Here is a 25,532-nt window from a genome sequence, read left to right as displayed (position 1 = left end):
ATGGATAAAAGCAGAGCAAAGTGCATGTCTGTATGTATTTCTTGCAAAATCTGTCCTACCCCTGCTAGTTGGGAGCCGGTCAGCATAAGTTGTGTATGCTGCAGGGCTGTCTGTGAGGGGGTCGGGCCGTGAGAGGATGGAAGGCCTGGAGACATTTCAGGACACTCATCCATCTTATTCTGCTATGAAGATAGAGAGAAGAGGGATACATGTAGAGGAATGTTAATCAGAAAAACTGAGATGCACAGAGTTTAGTCTGCTGTGGCCAATGAGGAAATTGGACAAGCATGTACAGGATGCAAAGAATTTATATATCTGTCAGCCTCCTTGTTCAGCAGGTTGGAAAGAAACTGCTTCACAGGCGTTGATGAGAAGAGGTGGAGCTAATCTTTTAAGCTAATCTTTTAAATGTCATGACTCAGTCATGACATGGTTATTAAAGATTACTACATTTTAAATTGAATTTAATCCTAAATTAATTCTCTGATAATGATCAAAATTCTCACAAGCAAACTGTTTTCTAACACAAAAGACGGATCTTTTCTCCGAGGATGAGACATGTTTGAGCTGGCAGCCTTTTCCAGCTTACTGATTTGCATGCCATCTGTAATATGCAAATTAGGAAGACTTCACGTTTTGGTGAGAAGAGTAGTCTATTAGATATACTTCAGCTATCAATGGGCTTAGTGAGGCGAGAGTGCCATCATTCTCTTTAAGAGCTTGTTTACATTCAAGACTGGGTGGAGAGCCGACACATTATCAACCTCAATGTTGAATACTACAAAAGAGCAGTTCAGTGAATGGAGATGAATAGAAAAGCTCAGGCAACCTTACTATCAATAAAGCCTGATGTTGAGATACAATAGATGCTCAAACACAGGCCCACATTCATGCACAGACATGTGCAGGCAGTTTAGCAATGCACAGATGAACACAGCTCACTCACCTTGCTGCTGCTCAGGTTTGGCGACAGGGCGAAGGGGCTGACTTTCATTGACTGAGCCTAGAAGAGGAAAATCAAACACAAAAATGAATTGTTATTGTTAAAATCCCACCTTACATTGTGGTATGTGTGCTTTGATGATAAACATATCTCAGAACTTTTTGCATAAACAACAACCTTACTTGTAAGATAATTGTGGGATATCGATTGATCTTGCAGATAGAGGTTAATTTCTTGTTACACTTTTAGTTACAATGTTATTGTTGTTGTTAGAACAATTATGGAAGCGAAACTGGTGGGAGAAAATTGTAAGAATCAAAAGACTCACATATACCTGGTGATTTGATTCAGGTCCATTCCGCTCTGAATCTGCGTGGGAGGAAGAGGAAAAAGTGATCAATTACATCTTGAACATAACTCACACGCACGACCTCATACCTATACTTTCCAATGTCATGCATGTGCAACTTTTTTACATACAAATTATATACAGACACTGCATTTGTGTAAGTTTAATTGGTTGGCTCACACAGAGACAAACCTTACCTGTGCCCTCCAATGGTGAGTCAGCCCCCACTTTCTCAACCTCTAGTTGCTTTGACATCCTGATATCTGCAACAGGAAGACACACACGATAAATAAGTCAGCCAGCCTGATTCTTGTATGTGTGTCACACACAAAGTGCAGACGGCAGCAGAATAAAAGGCATTGACGGAGATGGTGATCAGAATCTAGATGACAAAAGGGAAAAGAGGACGACCAGGGCGTCGATCTGAGATAGGTTAGGGTTGAGTGTTTTCAGGTCACAGACCGGGCCCACACACTGTAAGCTAAACAATGTGGCTGAATCATTTACAAGCTGAATCCAGCCCACATTCATTCATTCTTTCCAAACAGTGGTTAACATAAGAGTAGGTTGACCCAAAGTGCTTGCTTCTAAATTTAACACAAGGTGTTTTCGTGGGAGCAATGCTGTGCTAAAAATGTCTCATGTAGTGTGTCATTCATGATAAGACCACATCACTTTCTGTCTGATACTGTATTGGGACAGTCCCTATAGCAACAGCATAATTTGAGGGAGGCAAGAAATCATATCTTTAATCTGTATATCACAAAAAAAAACAAAAAAACAAGAAGAGCACCAGTGAGACCAGATAAGACAGAAATGCGCATGATTTGAGGAAAGTTTAGAGTGAATACATTAGTGTGTGGTTATGATGTCTATAGACTGTTTGTGTGGTATTTCTATGTTTGGCTATCAGGTTACGGCATTATCTAATTACAAAAGCTTTTTTATTTGTCTGAAACCACAAACTGTAAACCAACTTTTGTTGTGACCATCTGAAACCTTTCCCCCCCTTCGCTTGCTCTGTCTCCCCTTAACACGCAAACACACACGTACACAGAACTACTTCCCTTTTGTGAAAATATGCAAATCTGCCCAACGACCAACTAATTATATCTGCCACCTGCATAATAAACTCTGTCTCCCTCCTTCTTTTTCTCTCCCTCTTTCACTCTCATCTCCCCTTTTCCTGTTGTTTCTCATGTGCAGCACTGACATGATTGCATCTTGTACATTTCCTATCAGTTTGTTTATTCCTACAATGAACTGTACATACAGGAAAGGATATTATGTGACTCTGCAATAAGGAAAAGTATGTGGTCAAGCATGGTTTACACCATTGGGGGGCAGTAGCAACACATGGGTCCACTAACCACCACTGACCTGAGACCATTTCTAAATAAACAAGCTAACAATTAAGTGTTTTTATCAAAAAGATGAGTACTCAGAGGCATATTCACTTCAGTGATCAGCGGAGTTTAGTTTCTTTAGGGGAAGTGACGATCAGAGAAGCTTCACTCTGGTGCCACAAACCAGCTGAAAACGCACACACACACACACACGCACATGCACATGCACATGCACATGCACATGCACACACAAAACCCAACACAGTGATAGCAGGATTTCCCACAAAAAGTTACATCTAATTTGGTAATCAACCACACAGATGCTGACATCTGGTTGATTCGCATTTACGGTCAGTTTGTGGTTAGTCCAACATGTCGTGTGCCTCTTATTTTGCCTGTGTAAGATGCGGGATTTAACAGTGAAACTAACAAACTGTCCACCGTTGCTCAATTTCTGCTTAAAACTACTGAATACGTCCCCAGAATAGCATCTTCCTCTTACATATAAAAAACTCTTCAGGCCACCCAGATCTTCAGAATGTGGAGTGTACAACACTGAAGCCAAATCCAGGGTATAAAATGATGGTCCAGCTCATAAAACTGCTGCAATGTGACGCTCCCAAAGAGCAGCATCTCGTGCTGCCCGGTCGCAGGACACATGGAGAAGGTGTGTCTTGATTCATGATGTGAAATGGCCTACAGACAGTGGTGTGGTGGATAATGTGGTCAGTAATACAGTGGTGGGACAGTATATCAAGATGCTGTGTCTTTTTCTCACTTCCCCTCTCGACTTCCCCTTGTACCGGGTTGAACGCCGAGTGCTAAACCTAACACTTACTGTCAACGCTGCTATTAATATTAACCTACTCTCTCTCACTCTCTCCTTCACTGCATCTTTTAAAACATGCCTCTGTTTTACAACACGCTGCTGCACACACAAGCATGCAACTGATTTCACATTACACTGAGCAGAGTTACTGCTGTAAGGTTAGTATCAGAAAATGTATGAATAAGAAGATGCGCCTTTAGGCAGTGACTTCTTGATTCGTTTTTTCCTCTTTTTTTCTTAGAGCGGGCACTTTTTCTTACAAAGAGAAAGTTCAACTAGTCAAGTTAAGTTAAGGTTACAGCAAAGTTCAGAGTTTATCTGTGACTCTGTGAAAGCAGTGTGCAACATCAAGCTTGTTGTATCTTAAACAGATCAAATCTAATGCTACATAATCCTGTGTCATGAATTAATGATGCAACAGAAAGGAACAAGGAACAAAAGTTTCTGTGCTCAGTCTGGACTGTTTCTGTTATTCTCCTCTGGGTATTTTGGCCGAGATGAAACTCCACTGCAACCACCCTGATCCTGAACACCCCACACCCCACTTCCTGAGCCAGGACATAACCCCACAGCCTAAAGGGCTGGGTGATTTAGAATAAAATTAAAATGACAAACTACATATATTTGGAAAAACCTAAGCACTGCTGAGGGGTGTTGATATTTAAATACGATAAAACATTTAGTTTTCTATTTTAAAACTGAGCATCAGAGAGTCATAGTAATAAGAAATAAGTTCAAGTTAATTACGATAAAATATAATAAATTCGAATAATGAAATAATTCGAAGAAACCATTGGAAGAATTAGTGACCAAAGAAAGGAATTACCAAAACATATGAGACGTTGAAGGGAAATCCAGGATGTCAAGGCAGTAGACCATCAAAGCCAACATTTATTTAAAATCCATGATGGTCATATTGTTGGATTTTTTTTTTATCAAACATGAATCATCATTATTTGGTCTTGTTTACTAAAACAGCAACGAAATAATCAAAATGCTAAACAGCAGCTCACAAAACAGACTGGTGAATACAACATATTGCTGCTGAATGCTGACGGATGCAAGTACTCTCAAAGTTATGAAAACCAGAACATGTAAATGAACCGGTTTCTTTGTTACATAAAACTGATGACAGTTTAAACTTTAAGCAGATTTACGTTCATTTAAGTGTAAATGAATGATTTCTTCGCTTATTTCATTGATGAAGTTTGATCAGATGAACGAGGTTGTCAGAGAAGACGCATACTTACCCACTGATTAAAATGCAGCCATGTTGCTAAAGTCAACGTTTTATACACATGAATTTACTTCGGTTTTTAATGAGAAAACCGCTGCTATACATTTAAATAAAACGTTAACGCTGATCTACAAGAAGCTTGTAAAAAATAAATATGCAAAATAATTGTTTAAATTTAGTCATCAAAGCTTTTGCATTGAGCTTTAAATCGTTACTGTATGCGACTTTGCTTTATTTACATTGTGTGTTGCACTTCGTCAGCAGCATGTGTCATCCCGGTAAGAGAAACTCTGTGGAGGTCACAGCAGTGACCACATCGTGTTAAGAAGTGACTTAGTGATTTTTAAAACCATGAATCCCTCAATGATACACAGCGCACATCATTACAGACGTTTGTTATATTTTCTTCTTTTATCTTCTTTTATATTGTCTCATGACGCCGGAGACTGAGCTAATTGACATTTAAAAAGAGATTTCTGGTAATCGGTGAGTCAGCGTACAGCCTCCTGTGTTTATCTATGAGACTGGTCGCTGGTCAACTGAGACTATGTGTGTCTCTTCTGGCAGCCTGAACTGACCGCCGTAAAGAGGCCGTGGGGTGAGCAAAGCCACACTTTGTTCTGCTTTCTTTCCGGATTAAGTAATGAGAGGGATGATTATTATAAGGCATTTCCCCACAAGGAAACTCGTAATTTGAGTGCTTCAAAACGAGCTTCAAATTGATTTGCATACATTACAATTTGAAAAGTTGTAGGAAACCTTCTCAGGGAAGCCTCTGTAAGTGTAACAGAGAAGAAGAAGAAGAAGAAGAAGAAGAAGAAGAAGAAGAAGAAGAAGAGCTGCTGCTGATGACAAATGAAACATAATCACCTTATTTAAAAATGCACAGGCTGCAACACAAATGTTTCATTAGAAGCAGGTGACAATAGAATAAAAACTGTTTTACGGTGTTTTCTTCAAGCTCATTCAACATTCAGTATTCACTTGAAGCACACACACAGAAAAACAGACAAGCTACGGGCTAGTGAGGTGTCTGACCTTTCCCTCTGCCTGCGACAGGCGTCCACTCATCCATCCTTCCATCCGTCATCTCTCCATCCTTCCACTTCTCTCGCTTCGCACCACCTCTCACCCCTTTGATGCTCTCTAATTAGCTGAGCTTGTTAGACCCAGTGGCATTAATCAACAGCATAGACACTGCTCTTTCTCTCACGCACGCACGCACACACACACACACACACACACACACACACAGTCACACAGAGCTTAATTGGTCTTGGCAAATGAAGGCCAGCAAAGGAAGAAGGCTGCACAGACAGTCACTCACCTGGCAACCACATACTGGAGAAGTCCTTTGCCGCTATTGCTGCTGTCTTGGTCATATCTGTGTGAGAGTGTGTGCGCTACCTAAAGAAAAACTCTCACTCTCCCTCCCCGCTTCGTTCTCTAACGCTAAAGGAGGAGTGTATTAAATCATATGGTTGAGAGTTATCCTCCCTCTCTTTCTCTATCACACACGCATGACAGTCCACACCCCCAAGGCCCCACCTCCTCCCCACATCCTGCAACAGGAAGTAAGTCTCAAAAGAGTAGGAACTCAGCTCAGAGGAGAGAAAATACAAGACAAAAAAAAAAGAAGAAAAAAGGGGGGACCATGCAAGAGGTAAGAAGAGTGGGAGAGAGTGAGAGAGCAAAGAGATCAACAGATAGATGAGGTGAAAAAGAGGGGGATGACTATTGCCATCGGAAAGTGATGGCGCGGCTGGAAACAGCCACTCATGAATACACACACACATACCTATTCACTCTCACACACACGCGAGGCAAAAACAGCAAGCTTGGCATTCTGACCAAAGAACGTATGATGGCAGGCTTAAGCGTGAAACTGTCAACATTAAAAAATCTCAAACTTACTACAAGTTAATAGCATCTCTCCTTGGATGTGTCTTTGTGTCTGTCGGAGTGACGGGGGGATAGTACATCAGTGGGTGTATGGTGGTCTGTCGAGGGAGGCCGGCACCAACAACAGAAGATGTGAGACATCTTCAGCTAAGTTTATCAGTCTAACGAAAGGAAAAACTCAGTCACAAAACTCACTGTACCGCTGACCACGCCACACAGTGGGCTGTACAAAGTGATACACCACAGAAACCCACGGCATGAATCTCTACATGTGATGGGTAGATGTGGCATGACAGTGGAACATCACTGATAAACCAAATATGAGCCGTTATCAGTGCCGCCCACTTGGATTAAAAGCGTAACTGCTAAACAAGTGAAAATCTAAGATTGTGGAAAGATCACGAGGAAGCAGAACAGCACGTTTCAGCAGATATACCGGCTTGATTTTCAGTATCTGTGCCGCTATGACGGTGGACTGAACGAGCCACAAGGTGGCACTCTTTATTCTCCAAAACCTGATGAACAATCAGGTTCCACCCCTTGAAGAGAGGTCGAAGCACAGCGCTCACCCCTCCCTGTCCTTCTCCTTTGGTCTGAGTTCACTAATTCAAAAGCTAACGGCAGCAGAGTTTCCAAGTTTAACCTTATAAATACTTTATGTGGTGATTTACAACAACCCAATGTACCGCAGGATAGACACTTGGAGAAGTGCATACAGTGCAACACATGAGGGGCTCAGTAATACGGAAACGCGTTTTAATATCTGTCCTCTAATCACTGATGATTTGTATGATAACTCTGTGAATAATAGCATTCACCAAGGAAATTACATCAGTATGAAAAGTCGATGACAAATACTCAAGAGTATTTCAGAAATAGATGGATTTATGTGAAAGAATAAGTCAAACCGGGACGAAGTCTACAAATCAGTCATAGCTAGAAGTCCTGAATACACGTCACATTGTTTTTTAATGTTATTGTATTTTATTTTAATGTTATTGTTCCCGATAAATAAAGTTTAGATAATATAAATATGATAAAGATGAGTGAATGTTTTTTATGCACAAGCTGAGGATTTGGCCTGAAGATCATCATTTGGAACAGGGAGTGTGAGGAAATTCTGAGGGGAAAATGCTTCATAACATTTTATAGATAATGATACTAAATTCAGAAAATAATCTGAAAAACAAAATAATTATTATTGGCTTTGCTAGTTGTTTTTAGTCATACAAACAGTCCAATGCCTATGGTGCAGGCTGGAACTCAAAGAGGCTGAATACCTGAAACAAATCCTTATTGGGTTGAATGATTTACATGATATCATTAGTTTAGCATCTGTGGATTAATCTACCTGTGAACAATCAGTGAAGGGAGTCACATAGGGTGTTTGTTGGTGCATTCATGAGGAAACCGACTGGCCGAGCCTTTTCTCCGACAGTGACAGACTGCACATCATGGAAGGGGGGGGTGGTTCCCCGGGTCAGAGGTCATCTGGGCAGCCTGGCTTTGGCCATGACCTTTGCTCAAACCCCAATCTAACCACATAACTACCCCTCTGTGTGTGTGTGTGTGTGTGTGTGTGTGTGTGTGTGTGTGTGTGTGTGTTTGAAAGCATAGCTGTTTGTCTGGTGAATCCGTGTGCTTTGTGTGTGTGTTTTGTACAGTTCATGGCCATGGAGGCCTTTCTGCCCCGAGGAGTCTTGGTTGCTATGGAGATCGGACTTAGCAACACTTCCGTCTTACAATTCAGATGACACTGGGCCACAAGCAAATGGCCACAACTGATGTCTTAATGAAGCGTAATATTCTTCTTATTAAATCTGAAAACATGTATAAATTAATTCTAAATAATTACTGGTGTTATACTGAATAATTTTATTGGGGATATTAGCTGTACACAGAGTGTTTTGGTCAACACTAGAAGTTATGTTTGTAAAACAATGGACACATACGCACACACATACACATTTACAAGCACACAATCTGATAGTGAGACTCAAGGGAGGAGGATGGGTGGGGGCTGAGGCCTCTGGAGTACCATCAATCACTCCACTGTCAAAGAATGAGGGAGAGGCAGGGAGGGAGGGGTATTAGGGGTTACTAAGAGAGAGAAAAAGAGACGGAGGGGAACAGTAAAGAAAAAAGGAAAAGAATGAAGGAGATGTAAAGGTGACGGGAATGAAGGTGAGCGACAGAAAGGGATGAATAAAAAGATTGGAGGGGGAATGTTAGCCGTGGGTATGGGAGGAGACCTTGTGTATAATGGGTCATTGCAGGGACAATTCTGAGGTCTCCAAACCAGTTCAGCATCCTTCTTTGGCTCAGCCCTCTTATATCTAGTGCAGCCTCGGGCCTACAGCACACACAGGCTCTAATTCATATAATCCATCATATTCCTCTTCCTATGGACGGAGACAGAGCCCGGCTCAGTGACGGACCCACCAAGTCATACAAACAGTCAAACAGCACGACTCTATTATACAAGGTGAGAGATTCAAAATCCAGTCCTGAGTATAGGCGTGTTCGTGTGTGCGTCTGTGTTCAGGTGCAACCCCATGAGGAGTTGCAGGATTATAAACAGTAGGTCTAGCAGTGTGCAGACTACAGAGGTTGAGGTTTTGTATGAGTAGCAGCGGGGGCTAAAACACACTCACACTGTTGGCTACCTTGGGACCAGCGCCATCTCAGCCGCCTACACCTTTACAACACCTATTCCTCTCCTGTCCTAATACCTCTCAATTGCTCCTTTTCCTCTGGCCCTTCTGCCCCTCCATCCTTCTTTCACATCGTTCCCCTCCTCTCTATGTCATCTCGGCAGCCCATAGGGAGTCGGGTTTGTCTAGACAGACACCGCTCTCTCCCACGGCGCAACCAAGGTTGAAGCTCAAATCTTTATCTTCGCTCCTCTAACCCTCTCTTCATCTTCCTCTTCTCTTGGCACAGGAGTGAAGAGTTTGCAGCGAGGGACTGGCAACCATCATTACTGGCACAAGGAGCACTGAGGCCGCTTCACACTCAGCTGTTCTCTGACACTGATGAAGCTGGCTGTTATGAAGAACCATTCAATTCTCCTTATTAAAATACATAAAAATAGCAGCACTTTAACTGTAAAATCTCTTTTTCTCCCAGCTACCCCTCTGTCACCTCGGCCTGCTCTTCACCTGCTCTGCTTCTCTTCCTTCAAACCCTCTCATCATCACCCCGCTCTCTTTTGGCGACCTTCTGCCTCTCCTTTCGCCGATTCAAACTTTCTCTTCGCCTCCTCCGTCTCTCTTTCTCTCTCAGACCTGCTGGTCAGCAGCAGCTGTGACATCACTGGCCACTGTTCTCCGCTCGGATTGGACACTCGGCCACGTTGCCAGGCAACAGCAGTGAAAGGTCTCAGTGTGAGCATGTGTGCGGCGTGCGTGCCTATGTGTGTGTTTATGTCTGTTTGTAGCTATGTGAGTGAAAGGTGTGTGAGCGATTTTCCTCGCCTTGCCCTTTATCTGTGCATGAAGAATGATCAGAACAGATCTACCTCTATGCTTTATCTCAGATCAAAGCATGTAGATGATTGGGCTGCCTCACCACTCTCCTCCACCACAGAAGAAGAGGGATGTGTGTGCGTTAATGAAAAAGAAAGATGGTACAAGTGTCTGCACTTGCGTCAAACTAAATGAATGCGTATGTTCGTGTTGGAAACGGGTATGTGTCTGTATGTTGTGTGTGTGAGTGTGCATGCGAGCGTATGTATGTGTGTAAGCCCCCGGGAGCGGGTGGTTATTGTATCTGACACAGCGGCTCTTTCTCGCGCCTCATATTTCTGGGCCGATCGATTCCTCTGACTCCCGACAAGACAATAATCGCACCTCCCTCTCTCACTCCATCACTACCATTATTACTGACCTCCCCAGGGAATGAAAAGGGTGGAGGGAGGGAGAGAGGGATGAGGGAGGAAGGAAGGAAGGATGGAGCAGGGGAGATTGAGGAGTGATGGGGGACACGGAGTTGACAAAATGAGCTTATGATGATGAAAAAGCAAAACGGGACAGTGATGACGATGAGACAGGAAGATTTGGCCTGGAAAAACGGACAGCAGCCGGGTGGAGAGGAGAAGAGACGGATGGAGAGGAGTAAGTTGAGATAAGATGATGGAGGGATGATGTCTGAAGGAGAAAATACAAGAGGAAGGATAGGGATATGAGGTGATAGAGTTAAAAAAAAGACTGAGTGAGAGCAAAAGCAGAATAGGAAGGGATATAAAGGTGGCCAGTGCATGCGTTTAAAAAAATTCCAGAGAGAAAAGCCAGAAGGACTCAAGAAAAGGAGAGCAGAGAGATGGAGGGACAATAACGGCGAGAATCAGTGAAAGAGAGATGAAGGATTCATGCTATCTTTTTCTAATAAAAGAGAGAAAAACAGACAGGGACTGAGAGAGGGAGACAGACAGGGAGGTTTGTGTTGGTGGGGGTGAGACTGAGGTGAAAGAGGGAGAGACGGAGAAATATATAGAGACACACTCACACACAAACACAGAAATACACACACATAGAGTGATGGCTGTTGTGCGGTGGAGGTCAGCGTTCAGAAATATTATTAAATTGACAAGAGCACAATAGTTGATTGGCAGGCTGACTCCTGCACTGCCATTCAGTGGAGAAGAATGGAGACACGGGTGCTCACACACACACACAGAATACATGCACATCCGCAGTTTCACTGAAGAATCAACACAGCATGCAGAAAGCCGCACACACGCGGTCTTATGTCAGTGCTGTGGTTCACCGCTTTGAATCCAGATTACAATTACAGTAATTGGCTCTCAATTCAAGCGATTGCTGTTTGACCCCTCACCTCTCTGTGTGCCTCTTCCTTTCCTCACCCAGCTCCCCTTCCCCTACCTACCCCCCTCCTCCTCATCAATATTCCTCCACCTCCTCTCTACCTGTATCGCTACATCCGTCTTTCTTCCTCCAGATGCAACCCCTCGCTAGTCCCCCCCCCCCCCCCGCACACACACTCATGCACTTTATCCCCTGACATAACTATTTTCCTTTCTGTTTTTCACCATCCCGCTGCTTGGCTACTTCTTTTCCATCTTATATCACAGTTTCTGCCCCGTTTCCAGTAGTTGGGGAAGCAGGGACTCTGTTGTATACTTAATTCATGTTGTATTTATTATGGAGAAATAGCTGTTCAGTGATACAGCGAGAGGGAAATATTGTACAAAGAGGTGAAAGAGTGATAGATAAAAAAATAAGGAGCTGAGGAAGGGGGTGATATAGGTGGTGGTGATGGTGTGTTAGGGAGGTGGTGGTGAAGCAAACGAGGGGAGGGGGGCAAGGAAATTGGTCTGGCTAGCGGAACAGCTTTTCACCTCTTTCTCCCTCTCTCCTTCTCTCTCCCTCCCTCTATTCTGCTTTGTATTCTGCAGAGATGACAGGGGGAAAGCTTTATTGCTCCGAGTTTGTATCGATCGGGGCCCCTCTGAGGGGGGAGGCCGGGGGACGCGCTGAACAGGCCCTTTCCCAATGACCGCAGCTTCAATGTTCCCCACCACTCCCTCCACCGACTCTCTCCTCACCCACCTCCTCCTCTTGCTCGCAAGCTCGCTCTGAAATTCAAATTCAAGGCTCTTATTCTCAAAGGTTAGGAGAGGGAGAACCCGAGAAAGCGAGAGAGAAAGGGAAGCAGAGAGATTGGATAAAAAAGAGACGGAGGCGTCTGGCTTCTCCCCCTCACTGAGGTCTTGAATGAAGCTGAGATCTGATAAGCAGAGCCCACAAATACAAACAAGGGAAGAAATACAGAAATAAAGAAGCAAAGAAAATGGCCAGGCAGAATAAATCAGCCCATGTCCTCTTTCTTTCTTCCTCATCTTTCCATCCTTCCCCTCTCACTTACTGCCCCCCCTCCTGTCCTCCTCCCTACTGTATTTTTTTTTCTGAGGTGAGAATGATTTTGTTGACAGGTGAAGAATGAACTGGGCCCAAGCATGCATAAACCTCCCTGCTTCTGTCCTCGTTAGAGGGACAGCAGGAGAGATAGTGTCCGCTGAGAGGCAGAAAAAGCCCCAATGGATCGTGTTCCATACGCTACTGAACTATTTTAGTGAAAGCAAAATGAGAAAAGAAAGAAACTGCATTTCACACGCACTTAGAAAGCACAAATCTCAACAAACAAGAGAGGAAAACTTGAGAGATCAAATAACAAATCACCACACTCCAGGACTCCATCCTTTCACCTCATCTGTTTGACAAGCACTGAATAAAAAGAGGGCAAGACCAAAAATCAAAGCCGAGGACAACTGACCAAACACTTGACTCAAACATAGAGGTGTCAGTGTGCACGTGTGTACTCACGCACGGCCTGTTTATCTGTTAATGTCATGCAGGGCGCTGCAGTGAGGCTGGGGAGAGGAACAGATTGTCCATCAGGGGGTTACTGGGTTCAAGTCCATGACCGGAGGGCTTGAGGGAGGTTAGGGGTTGCAGGTTCAACTCCCAGGAGGCAAGGAAGATCCCTGCTGTCTCCCATCCAACCCCCTCCATCCTCGTCCAGGACAATATCACTCCCCTGCCTTACCTCCCTCCACCCCTCTCCTCTCCTCTCCTCTCCGTCTCGCTCATAAGCCGTGCTTAGTGTGATCACACACACTTAAACTTGAGCCTGACCCACAGACGCTCTCTGTTTGTCCCAGATGTACACATGCATGCACACCGGGTCACAAACAAACCCAAACCCAAACATCAGCGTTCAATAACGCACAGATAACACACCGATGCACCAAACAGATTCATACAACTTGAACACACTCTTAACAATTCAAATACGAATGATTTGCTCATACTATCTTCTGTTTTCCCATAAAACAGCAGCTCATTTTATGCTCAGCCTACATAACGATCAAAACTGCCTCTACCTTTTCCAACTCCATCTCACTTACTCCTCTAGTGGAAAAGACCAAACAGAAATATGGCGTGGCCTCAGCTATCAGTTGCAGCAGATGCGAGTGGATATGACATATTCGTGTAAACATTGGATACATATACCATAAATATATATTGTCATTGATATTGCCTGTGTGGTTTAGTGCAGCTCCAGATTGAGTTCAGTGATAGAGCATACATCAGAGACTTGAGCTGGATACTATGCGTTTGATTTGTAGAAAGATAGACACACAAGTGGGCAACTGTACACAGACACACACATACACACACACACACAGAGTACAATAACCAGCAGCCCTATAACCTGCCTTGTTGGCTGGATGGGTGGATGCATTATTAAACACACAGGATTTCATATGTAGAGACAGAATATGAATGCAGCACTGCTGTGGATATTCACCGGCACGCTCCAGTCTTTGCTATTTTATGCCTTAGCAGAAATTCTCTAACTTATTGCACTTTCTTGATATTAAGTGTATTGAATCAAGATATACTTTATTTACCTACAGTTCTTTGTCTTCATGTTAGAATATGAACGTTGCTCTTATTGGTCTGTATCTATAACACACTGCAGATGCTTCTCCAGCTTCCTCCACTGTTGCTTTGTTTTTCCCTGTTAAAAGTTTCCCTTGACTGATAAAGGGATTAATTAAAGCAGATTATAAATCTCTGATATAAATATAATCTTTGGACAACATAAACAAAGCTAACTTGGCTTGTGATTCTCGGCTAAAGCCTCGTACACACAGATCAGCCAGATGGAAGATAACTGTCACAGTGGCAGGTGAAGTGCATAACACTGATTGTGTTGTTAGAGCCTAATGTTCGACAGAGAGACCTGGGGTCCTGGCATTCACGTGGATGTTACTTTGACACATACCACCCACCTAAACCTGGCTGCAGATGAAGCACAGCCCTCCTCCATAGCAACTGCATGACAGCAGCACCCTGCTTTAGCAGGTCAACGTGCCCTGGCACAGCCAAAATTCAGGAATGGCTCGACTAAGAGCTCAATGCGTTGACATGTCCTGCAGGCTGCCAACATCTTTATCTGTCAACAAGCCTGATTCATGGAGGCCTCACCCAGGAGCCAACAAGACACTAAGGATCCACAGCCAGTATGAATATTCTTCTGGTGAATGAAAATTCTTCTGTCTGCACAAGAAGAACCTTCACAATATTTGACAGATGTTTTTAAAGTTGTGGACGATCCATATATTTCTTATATACTAATCCACTCTATGAATACTTTAAATTCTTGGTGGAGTGGTGTCTCCATTAACCGGACTGTGTTATAAAGGAAAAACAGATGGAGAGCTGGTAAAATAGGGATATATTTGCCCTTTGCATGCCTTTGCAAAGGCGTAGGTTACAAATATCCTCTTCAAACACTAGTGTAACATTAAACTTGCTTCTCTACTGCAGGTCAAACAGGTCATTGAAATGGTTCAAAACGTGAACCAAGATGTCCCGATGTCACAAATGAGAAGGTTGAGAGATCAGATTCTGCCCGTGATGGACCACAGAGCAAACAGTGAATCTATAACATCATCCTCCATGATGACCATGTGTTGGGAGCCGCTTTGACCGGGTAAAAACCACTGTATCCCACCGATTAACCGAAGGGCCCACACACGTGGAACAGTTGAAGGGCAAATAAACCACAACATGAGTGCTGTGTGTGTTTACATCTGCAGGGTGGGCAGGCCAGGCCCTGACTCTCACGGTAATCGATGAACGAGGGAGGAAAGGGAGGCAGCGGGTGAGGCAGGGATGCGTGTGGGGGAGGGCGGGTGGGAGAAAATCGGTAAAGAAAGCAGGTTATCTCCCGTCATTAGGGGAGGGGGAATCCCTGTCTGGAAGGGGAGAGGGCCAGGTGGGGGAGGAGGGGTGAGGGAAGACCAGGGTTCATTGATAAAAAGGGAGAGAGGGGAGAAGGGGAGACTATGTTTGGCATCGAGAGAGAGCAGACAATTATCTGTATTGATTAGAGCAGCCTAGTACTGTGAAGACTGAGAAAACTATGACTGGATCAATAGAGAGGGAGAGACGGAGAGGGAGGGAGTTAGAGGATAGACAGACCAACAGAGGGAAACAAACGACAGAGATAAAAGATTCATATAATGACAAACATAAAGAGATAGAAACATCGTTTATGGTGCAAAGCAATGGCAAAGACCCAAGGTGGTATTAACATTAGGAGGGGAGTCGGGGAGAGTCAATGAAAGCACAAGGAGATACATTACACTGTTGATGTCATTACTCTTTATCATTGATTTGTCAGCACAACCACAGAGTTCATTCAACAAGCCAGCCACTGCCCTCCCATCACCACAACTCACAGCTGAACAAAGAGCCGCGACGAGGGGCTAAAAAAAGATGACAAAAAATACACTAAGTGACGAAAACCTGACCAGTGAGGGCACAGAAAACTTGGTCCAAACTGACTGTGTCACTTCTGCCAACTACAAGACAAAGAGCTCGTTGAATGCAGTAAGATAACTGGGTGCTGTGTTCCAAGCTCAAACCACATTTACACTGATATAAGTTGCTTTCCAGTACATGCACATTGGAGTCTTTGCAGTTGAGCCACTTGACAGCAGGCTCACCTCCTGTTGTCCCCATGCACAAACAAAAGTGCATTTTATTTCATCTTTTTCAATTCTTTGCATAAAACCATTTATTTGTATTAAATTCTAGTGATGTTTATATGTAGCAGAGCATACTACGTCTGATGGCCAATATTTGCCTATCACAGGCATATCTGCATTAACGGGCATCTGCAAATATGAAACCATATCAACAAGGACATTGTTTATACGTGGGAACATCTGATTGAGCTTTAAAAATGCTCATTTAAGCAAGTAATAAAACCCAGAATTCAGATGAGTTGTAGAGGAGATGTCAATGGTGTAGAGCAGGATCAAACTGGAGTGCAAAGAGAGAAGTTCAAACCATTTCTTCCCTGAATAATCTTTGAGAATTGTGAGCTTTATGCAATGTTTTATTGTTTCCTTGGCATTAAATGGTCAGTATCAATAATCAGCCAAGTTATTATCTTAAAGCCCAAGTAAAGCAAATTCTGATATTACCTTGAAAATAGGTTATATATGTTAGGAATTTCCTTAAAACATGTAGAAAGGAAGAGAGCTGTGTTTTACTGAATTGTGGAGTAGGGCTGTTAAACTGTTTTTAGGACAAATAAAAAATTCATGATGTAGTGGGATTGAGTATATAAGGCGAGCAAAATCTGACCTAACCCATAACAAACAATTGTTTGAAATGAAGAAAATACAATGCATTGGCCACTGACTAGCAACTCCCCAGCTAACGCTCTGCCTTCATCATGGAAATATAAGAACTAGATATAAGAACACCAGCAATGGTAGCAGCTAATCAGAGAGGACCTAAAATTCAGGAGGAACTACGGTCGGGGGACGCTCTGTGGATTGATTTTCTGCAGAGCTGCTGTGATAGAGATCTCATTATGCACCTAAGACTTTCACAAACTTTAACAGGAGATATCTGGAATAAGGGATACATTGATACACTGCTGCGACTGCTGACTGAGTCTGGCTCTCCCTGCTGACGTACTCACACTACGCCGATACATGTCGGCTGAATCCTCGACAGCTGGGACATATCTGCCATCACCATGTAAGTTTCTGCAGTATCTGCAGTGTACGTTTGGGATTTCACATCTAAACAGTTTGCCTCAGTTAGTATCAACTCCACTCTGTTTGTCCTGAGTTTAATTTGAGCGGATCTGAGATCTGACAATCAGGTTGTGGTGCAGACATGCCTCCAGCACCTGTGAGCAGAGAGCACTGTTCACTTCCTGTTGATTTGGAGACCTAATTTCATTTACTTGATTGTTTGTTGTACGTGATGTGACAAACTCAGACTGTTTTATTCAGACTGTAAACATCAATATCAGTATTTCATTACTAGTACATCCCTAATTTATCTATTTTTTTCAATAACTACACGAATTTAATTTCCCTTTAGGCGTTAATAAATAATTATTCAATTTAGTTCAATTCATATTATATAGTGTATGTAGTATGGCAACAGACCAACTATATATCATTTTGCTTAGTTGTCTTCAGTAAACACTGCAGTGTGTAATGGAGAGGGACGTTTGAAAAATTTCTGGAGAGAGGCAGTGCTCAGGTTAGGGGGGCTTTCTGTGGGGTCTCTTTTTGTCCTAGACAAAAACCAAAATGGTGGAGTAGGAGTGGAACAAAAGGCACACAAGGCGAAACAGGAGAGTGACAACCTGTGCTGAGTAAAAACATCCTGCTGGCACACTCACACACCCACACACACACAAGCTGGCCAAAGTGCCTTCACTTTCACAAAATGTCCTCACTGCAATGGTCTAAAAATTCTACTGGTCCTCATAAAGGGAACTCTAAAAGTACATCCACACACACATGCACATGCATGCGCATTAATCCCTAATCAGCCCCTATCGAGTGTGTATCTACCCACTCAGTACACTTCCCGTTGAAACTTGCATTTCTTGGAATCCTTGGCCCCATTACCCAGGCAACCTGGACCTACAGCAAACGCACACACACTCAAACACACTCACACAGGGGAACACATCTGTCATTTCTTAGTTTATTGAACATTACAAGATGATAGAATCCAGCCTCCTACTCTCCTGATATTTTTTGACACCAAAGAGCAACGTATTGTCAGAAAAGGTTTATACAAATGCAAATAAATAGATGAAGAAACATAAACTCTGATTGAGGGAGTCGGGCTGGATATTGAGGAAACCTTTGGTAAGGGCAGAAAATGTCAGGTTAGACAAATGACCTTTTAAACATGGAGCAGATGTAGAGAGTCATGCACACTATGGACAGAGGGCACCTCAACTGTCTGTCTCTTAACAACTACTGAAAAGATAAGTGTCACTGTTCCATAAAACACTCACAACTTTAAATCAAAATCTGAAGCAAAACAAGTGATTCTTAAATCAAAAGTGAATTTTATTGTGGTGAAAAGATAGTGGAGCATCACTTCTGGATAAAGAAAAAGGAATACAAAGAGATTGGGAAAGTCTACAGCAATATTTCCGAGGGGTTGAAACAGAAAAAAAAAGAGTAGAGCTGGAAAAAAAATCATTGGTGGAAGAAACCGTAAAGAAAGAAATAAATGACAATGACAGATAGGAAGGGAGAGGAGGCCATGAATTACAGGTGTAGAGTTATGCATGCATGACATCACTGGACCCCTCCTCCAGCCCTTGGGAATGGGCACCTTGGAAACAGTCGCTAAGGGAACAGAGTATTGAGAAAGAGAGGGGGGGTGTACAGGGCTGGGGGGGGGCAGATCGTTGATTCAAGCGGTAGATGACAGACAGCATACGAAACACTCAATTTTTTGGGAAAGAAAACATAAAAAAAAAGGGTCATGTGGTCTGAAAAAAATGTCTCCCTAACAAACCGGCATTTACCTTCTTCGTGTCCCACTCAGCAAATGGGCCACCTCTGCTGCTCATAAAGGGCAACAAGGGAAGCTCTATCACAGCCACAGCCTGCATTGTCCTCCTCCCCCATATACTGTGACCTCTCATCCACTCCAGTCATTTGGAGAAGGGAGATTTAGTGCAGCATGATGGTAAAAACCGGCACATGATAGCGAGGCGGAGATGGCCTCTGGTCTGTGTTTTAACACATGGAGAAATACTAATGGAAAAACAAAGAGAAACTGCTATAAGGAAATGTTGGCTGCTTAGAGGTCATTTTGACCAAGGCTGGAGGCTTGGGGAGTTTACTGAGAAAATAAAGTAACCGTACATCACTCACTTTGGCTTTTGAGGGGCTTCGGTGAGAAACAGACCTGACCATGCCCACAGGAGAGGGTCACTGTGCCATACAGACATCAGCAAACTCTTCTCCTCCTCACAGCCTCAGTCCTCTCCTTTCACTAGTAAACAGTCGTTTTTTTGCTCCCTACTTCAACGGAAAATAGGTATAACGAGCACATCAAATAACTACAACAGCAGAAACAACAACCAAAATGTTTTGCATTACTGAGGTGCTGAAGAGTTTATGTGCATTAACGTCTTTTTTACACAGCACATTTGCAAAGGAGCATCACATACATAGCGAAGGCCTAAATTTAGCGTGCAATATAGATTTCATATGTATGCATTATAAGTGATCAATATCTGTTTCTTGAATAAAACATGCTGCTGGGTTCTGACAGGCTGATTTGAAATGGAGATGCTATGCTAATACAAAAGGCTTCGGTGAGATTGGCCCTGAACCCTCCACATACCAGCAGTTCACATTTAGACGATCTCACCTGCACTCTCCATAATGCATGAGCTGACTGCATATATATATATATATATATATATATATATATATATATATATATATATATATATATATATATATATATATCACTCTCTGCACAGCTTTCTCACACCCACACTTTCACATGCACCACAAAGCACCAACACACTAGTGTGAGCATAATAACAGCAGGCAGATGTGCACAAGACAGCCGTGCTGGCACACTCACACAATCATGCAAAAAAAGACACAGCAATGATATACCATATATGTAAGAATAACAAAAACACCAAGAAAAAACACCTATTTTGTCCAAGAAAAACTTCATGTATTATCTATTTTCAATTTACTGAGCAAACTTTGCCTGAAAAAAAGCACTGTTTTAAAAGTTACAGAGATGCATCTGTTTTTCTTAAAAAAGAGATAAAACACACTGTTCTTCTTTGATCGTGTGGCGTGAGACACACAGGCAGCGCTTAATCAAAACACTGCTAAGCCATCCCGAACTTCCAGGCTTTCAGCTGTAAGAAACAGGGTCAGGGTTGCTGAACAGCTCAGTGTGAGCTGGTCTGGAGCTCGTGTGTGTTTACTTTTGTGTGCTTTTGTGTGCTGGTGTGTGCATTGTTATGCTGTTTGTTTGTGAGAAATCGTGGCAGTGGTGTTTGTGGGCTGCCAATTAATACACACAGTTTCTGAAAGGTGGAGTCAGCTGAAGCGGGGAACGAGGAATGGAAAGATGGAAAAGCGAAGGCAGTCGAACAGCTGATGTTTCTGCAGAGAATATTACAGCGTGGAAGACTGCAGTTTACTTTATATTATTATGGTAGCAAACAATAAATATGCATTTACAAGGCAGTATGTCTGTTTTAGAAGACAACTGAATTTACTTTGTACTTCTATCTCTTTCTGTCTCTCTGCCCCTGCTGGTCTTTAACCTTGGCCTCTGGTGCTTCTGCCTATCGCAATAAAGTCACCCCTCCTCTTTACCTCTACCTCCTTCTCTCTCTTTGCTTCCTTCCTCCTCCTCCTCCTCCTCCTCCTCCTCCTCCTCCTCCTCCTCCTCCTCCTCCTCCTCCTCCTCCTCCTCCTCCTCCTCCTCCTCTTCTCTGTCTCTCTGTCCCCCCGGCACCACTGTTGTCCACTGTTCCACTCATTCATAGTAAACACTATTGATTTTCAGCAGGGAAAAAAAAAAAAAAGAACCATGAATTTTAATGCCCCTATCTGTCCCCCTCTCCATCTCTTCCTACACCCCCCCCCCCCCCCCCACACACTGCCTCTCCCTTTCCTTCACCCACTCCAACACCACCACCTCCACCCTGTCTTTCCTGAGGGGAGGATAAAGAGATGGGGATTGTGTATGCTGTATGTGTGAGTGTAAGGTAGTGGTACGGAGAGGGGGGTTGCATTTCTCATTTCCCAGCTGTGCCTCTCTCACACAACTGCCCCCACCCAACACACCTCTCCTTCTCTCCTTATCCCATCCTTTTTCGCCCTCCGTCCTTCTCCGTTGTTCCCCTCTTCTCTTCACAGTGGATTCAACTCTGGGGAGTGGAAGCAAAGAAGCTCGCACGCACACAGCTGATAGTCACACACAAATAGCGGTTGCTCATTCTGCTGCACTCAAACAATCACATGCACGCACATCACAAGGGATACAAACAGTCCCTGGGTCAAGGCCATGCACAGGAAAGCCAAACATATACATATAAATGTCCTGCTTTACTCACACAGTGAGTGACACCATCATTCTACACCACTGCATTTCAGCAGCAAGTATTCTAATTTCCTGCCATCCCCTTTTTCTTCCTTTCCCTTTCCAACGTCTTCCTGCTCCATCTTTGCTCTCACTTGTCTGTCTCGTTGTTGCATTTTTCTCCCTTCAGCCCCCACATACCCTCATCCCCCCCCACCTTTCTATTTCTCTACCTCTCTTGCCCGGCCTCCCTGTTCTACTCTGTGTATTGATTTTGCTATAAGTGGTGTCCCGGTTGCGACAGGTTAGCACAGACAGACAAAGGCAGACTTCATCAACCAGTGTTAAACACAGGAGCCACGTCCTCAATAATCACTCCATCACACAAAAGACGACAAGAGACATAGAGAGGAGGGCAGGAAGAGGAGAGCACGTACGGAGTATTGATGAATGGTGTGGAATCGAGAAAAAAAGGAAAGGCTGTGCTCTCAAGGTTGTCTTTTTCTTTTCTTTTGATTTGTTTGAAACACAAGGAAACTGTTCGCTCCATGAATTCACGCACACACAGAGTTATCATGTTGAAACTTTGATTTTGAACCAAATGTAAATCACTAAGTCTTGAGTGATGTTCAGTGTAAAACCAGCTCCTGCTAGTGTTCTTAAAATGTTGGTCAGTACCTGTTTTAAGAGCCTCAGTGGGTACATGAGGACTTTGCAGATCTGTGTGTGTGTGTGTGTGTGTGCACACATACATTTGTGCAGATGTACCCATGTGTATAAGCAGACAGTTTTCATCTCCTCTTAATCTCCAGCTCTTAATTCAGAGTGTACATTGAGCCGCCTAATAGGATGTGACTGGAGCGCCTGATGCAGCTCGAGCTCGCTAGCCGCTAATGAGAGGGCCGCCACAGCCGGAGAATCAAAGCGCTTCATCAGCACTCTTAATTACTTTAAAACTCGTTAGCTGGCTGGAAAGCCAACATCTGCTCTCGTTAACAAAGTATATCCAAATATAACACGGAATTGGCCTGATGTGTCCGAGTTAGAATTAAAGACTGGGCTACTACCACACCCTGGGATTTCATTGTTCTATCCTGAGATGCAATTGTAAAGACATGAAAATAAGTTTTTTTTGTTTTCTTTTTGCTATTTAGGTGGAAATGAAGCCATATAAGACCAAGTGCGTTACTATTTACATTGTAATCACAGTCAGTAAGCATTTTCTCGTTATCTGCCACTGAAAAGCTTGTCTGAGAAGCTTTCGAGGTCTGGGGGCGATAATGTTGCCCATCTCTGAAGCAGCAGGTGTGTGGACAGCAGGTTTCCATGTAGCTCTGTCTGTTTGCCCACTCACCCCCTCTCTGTCTCTGATCAAAGCACATCCTTTCAAACCCCCCCTGCCCCCACTGCCTTCTGCTGTTCCTCTCTTCCACCTCCACCTCCCTTGGCCTCCACCTTCTACCCCCATCATAATTTGACTGATGATTACACCTGTCACTCATGGCAGCATGTGGCCAATTAGGATGAGGGGCGATGGGGAGGGGAGGGACAAACAGTTTGTGATAGGGAGGGGGGGGCTAGGAGGACATTAGGGTTACAACTTGTCTTCACTTGTTCCACTCAGGTAGCCTTTTTAGCTCTTAGCTGTGAGCGAAAACAAATATTAATTTCTGTTCAATTTTCCTTAAGAGAGTCAAGAAAAACCGAATGGATGCACTTTATTTCTGACGCTGCGGCCTTGTCTCAAACTCTCTTGGCCACTTCAACGTCTCCCCGTGTTCCAAGGTAATCACAGGCTCATTTAAAGTCACTTTTGCACACTACCTCTGACTGGTGGTTAAGAGCGCGACGGCAGACTAGGCTTTTATGGGTCTTAATGTGTCCTACAGACACTTTGGCAACAAGGCTGCTGTTGCTGAAGATGTGAGAGGGGCGAGAGGGACATGCGAGGCCAACAGCCATGGCGACTTAACCAGGCTGAAAAAAGGGGGAACGAAATAGGATGAAAGAGGAGGGAGGGAGAGGGACGTGCACAACAAAATGGATAGAACATGGAAGCGTGAAAAGAAAGGGGAGAGAAGGGTCACTTAGTCACTGCTTCGGCACCCCCTGCTCTGCACCTCCTTCCTTGTCCCCTTTACAAGCAGACAAAGGGACAGAGGGGTGCAGCCCTTGTACAGAGGAGGGAGGGGTTTGTGCTTCCCCCTGTCATCCCCCTTCTTCTCCCTCTTCAATAATATTTAAAGACAGCCATTTAATATTGTTAGTATGGATGCATAAAGGGAGAAATTGAATTTAGACAGAAAAAAATATCCATGGAAAAATTCTTTTGAGACACACATATAAATATGGATTCATGTCACAATAAAAATATGTATATATATAAAAAGTTGCATTTAAAGTTTAAAAACAATCGTGTTAAAATAATCATTCTTCTTTGACTCTTGAGCGTTGTCACACGGTATTTTGGCAGCGAAAAGAAAAAGTGTGACTGTGCACTTCCAGAAGAAAGGCAGGTAGAGACTGCTGTAAAGAAACGAGAGAAGAAGAGGTGGTGGAGTACGACAGATTAATTTCAGAACAGAATATTCCTGCTGAGTGAGGGACAGAGAGCAGGGAGGATAGAGGGGATAAAGAGAAGGGAAAATGCTGAGAAGAAAAGGAGAGAAGGGAGATTAAACAAGCATTCAACTCCCTCAAAGGGCTGAGGTGCTTTTGGGGAGTCTCTGCTCTGTGTGTGCGTGTGTGTGTGTGTGTGTGTGTGTGTGTGTGTGTGTGTGGATGCATGCATATATTGTTACATCGGTTACAGCAGACATGTTCGCTGCCTCCACTTCAAAACCTGATCCGTAAGCACTCTCATCCACCTTCAGTGTGAAGGACAGCAGCTGAACCCCAAAGGTTAAAGAGACCCCTTCATTACCATAAATCTTATCAGCTAAATGAAATGGAGAGAAGGACCCCTGATTTAGGCGTCCACTCTGCTGGACTAAAAGGGAGACGCCAAATCAAACCCCTGCATTTTATTGGCCTTTTTTATTATCTAAATGCACTGGCACATGAGCCGAGTGGCAGAGGTGAGAGCCTGCAGCAATCAACAACAAAAACAGACAGCAGCTAGTGAAAAGACGTTGCTGGTCTATAAATGAAACCACAGTCATCTCAGCAAATAGACTGTCCGGGTGTTGCATATTTTCCCAAAAGAAATGCATGAAGTATCGATCCCACTGAGCAGGGGAATGTTGGGAGTCTGCCACTGAGATTCTATAGCAATGATCTAATAAATCAGGTGATATTAGGAGAAAAATCACTGAAATCAGTTAATAAAAAGGTTCAATATAATCAGCAGGAGTTCCAAGGCTTTCTTTAACTGCTTGAAAGTTTGTTGTGGGTGATTGGCAGCATGTGGAGATGCCCACTCAACTCTTGATCACAGCTACAACTGACTAAGCATCCACACTCTCGGAGAAGGATGTCCCCCATGTAGAGGTCAAGTTTTCTTGAGCTCTTTGCATGCGCATCATCTGTATGTTACTCAAGGAGAGATAAGGAGAAGCAACTAGAACCGCAGAAGGAAGTATAAATCAATATCTAGGATGGAGTCAGGGGGTTTGTATGTGTTTACTCCTGCTGATGTGTTGATTAAATGCCTGCACACACATTCACACATGCACACACAGTCCATATATCCCTCTCTGTGTGTGTTCTCTTGGTGATTAAGGTCCCTGGGTCTGATTAAGTGGCCTGCTCGCCCGGCTCCTGGTCAGGACTAATGCTGAGATGTATTTCACTGGACACAGTGACCAATCGCACAAAATGATTCATCCATGAGTGAGTCTGTGCCAATTTAGTGAACAAATTTAAAACTAAAGGAAGGCCTGCAAATGCAACTCATCAAGGTCTTTGAATGATTTTCTCGCTGCACCCTGCTGCGTCTACTTCAAAGTGTCTTTCTTGGTGTATGCACATTTAAAAGCATGCCTG

General features: G+C 43.5%; 1 protein-coding gene across 10 annotated transcripts in view; it reads right to left on the bottom strand.

Moving 5' to 3' along the window:
* The window catches only part of pou2f2b (POU class 2 homeobox 2b), a 46,063-nt gene that overhangs the window by 14,973 nt on the left and 5,558 nt on the right, over nt 1-25,532 (bottom strand). For 4 of the 10 annotated variants that reach the window (XM_075465888.1, XM_075465894.1, XM_075465895.1 and 1 more), the window contains exons 2-5: nt 1,490-1,555; nt 1,272-1,312; nt 947-1,003; nt 60-182 (exon numbers count right to left, since the gene is read on the bottom strand). In XM_075465888.1, coding sequence (XP_075322003.1) covers nt 60-182; nt 947-1,003; nt 1,272-1,312; nt 1,490-1,555 — 287 coding nt within the window. The other 6 variants (XM_075465892.1, XM_075465896.1, XM_075465893.1 and 3 more) reach the window with 6 other exon arrangements.

This window comes from Odontesthes bonariensis, chromosome 5, assembly GCF_027942865.1.
Source record: "Odontesthes bonariensis isolate fOdoBon6 chromosome 5, fOdoBon6.hap1, whole genome shotgun sequence".
NCBI lineage: Eukaryota > Metazoa > Chordata > Actinopteri > Atheriniformes > Atherinopsidae > Odontesthes > Odontesthes bonariensis.
This window is presented reverse-complemented; position numbering and strand designations above follow the sequence as displayed.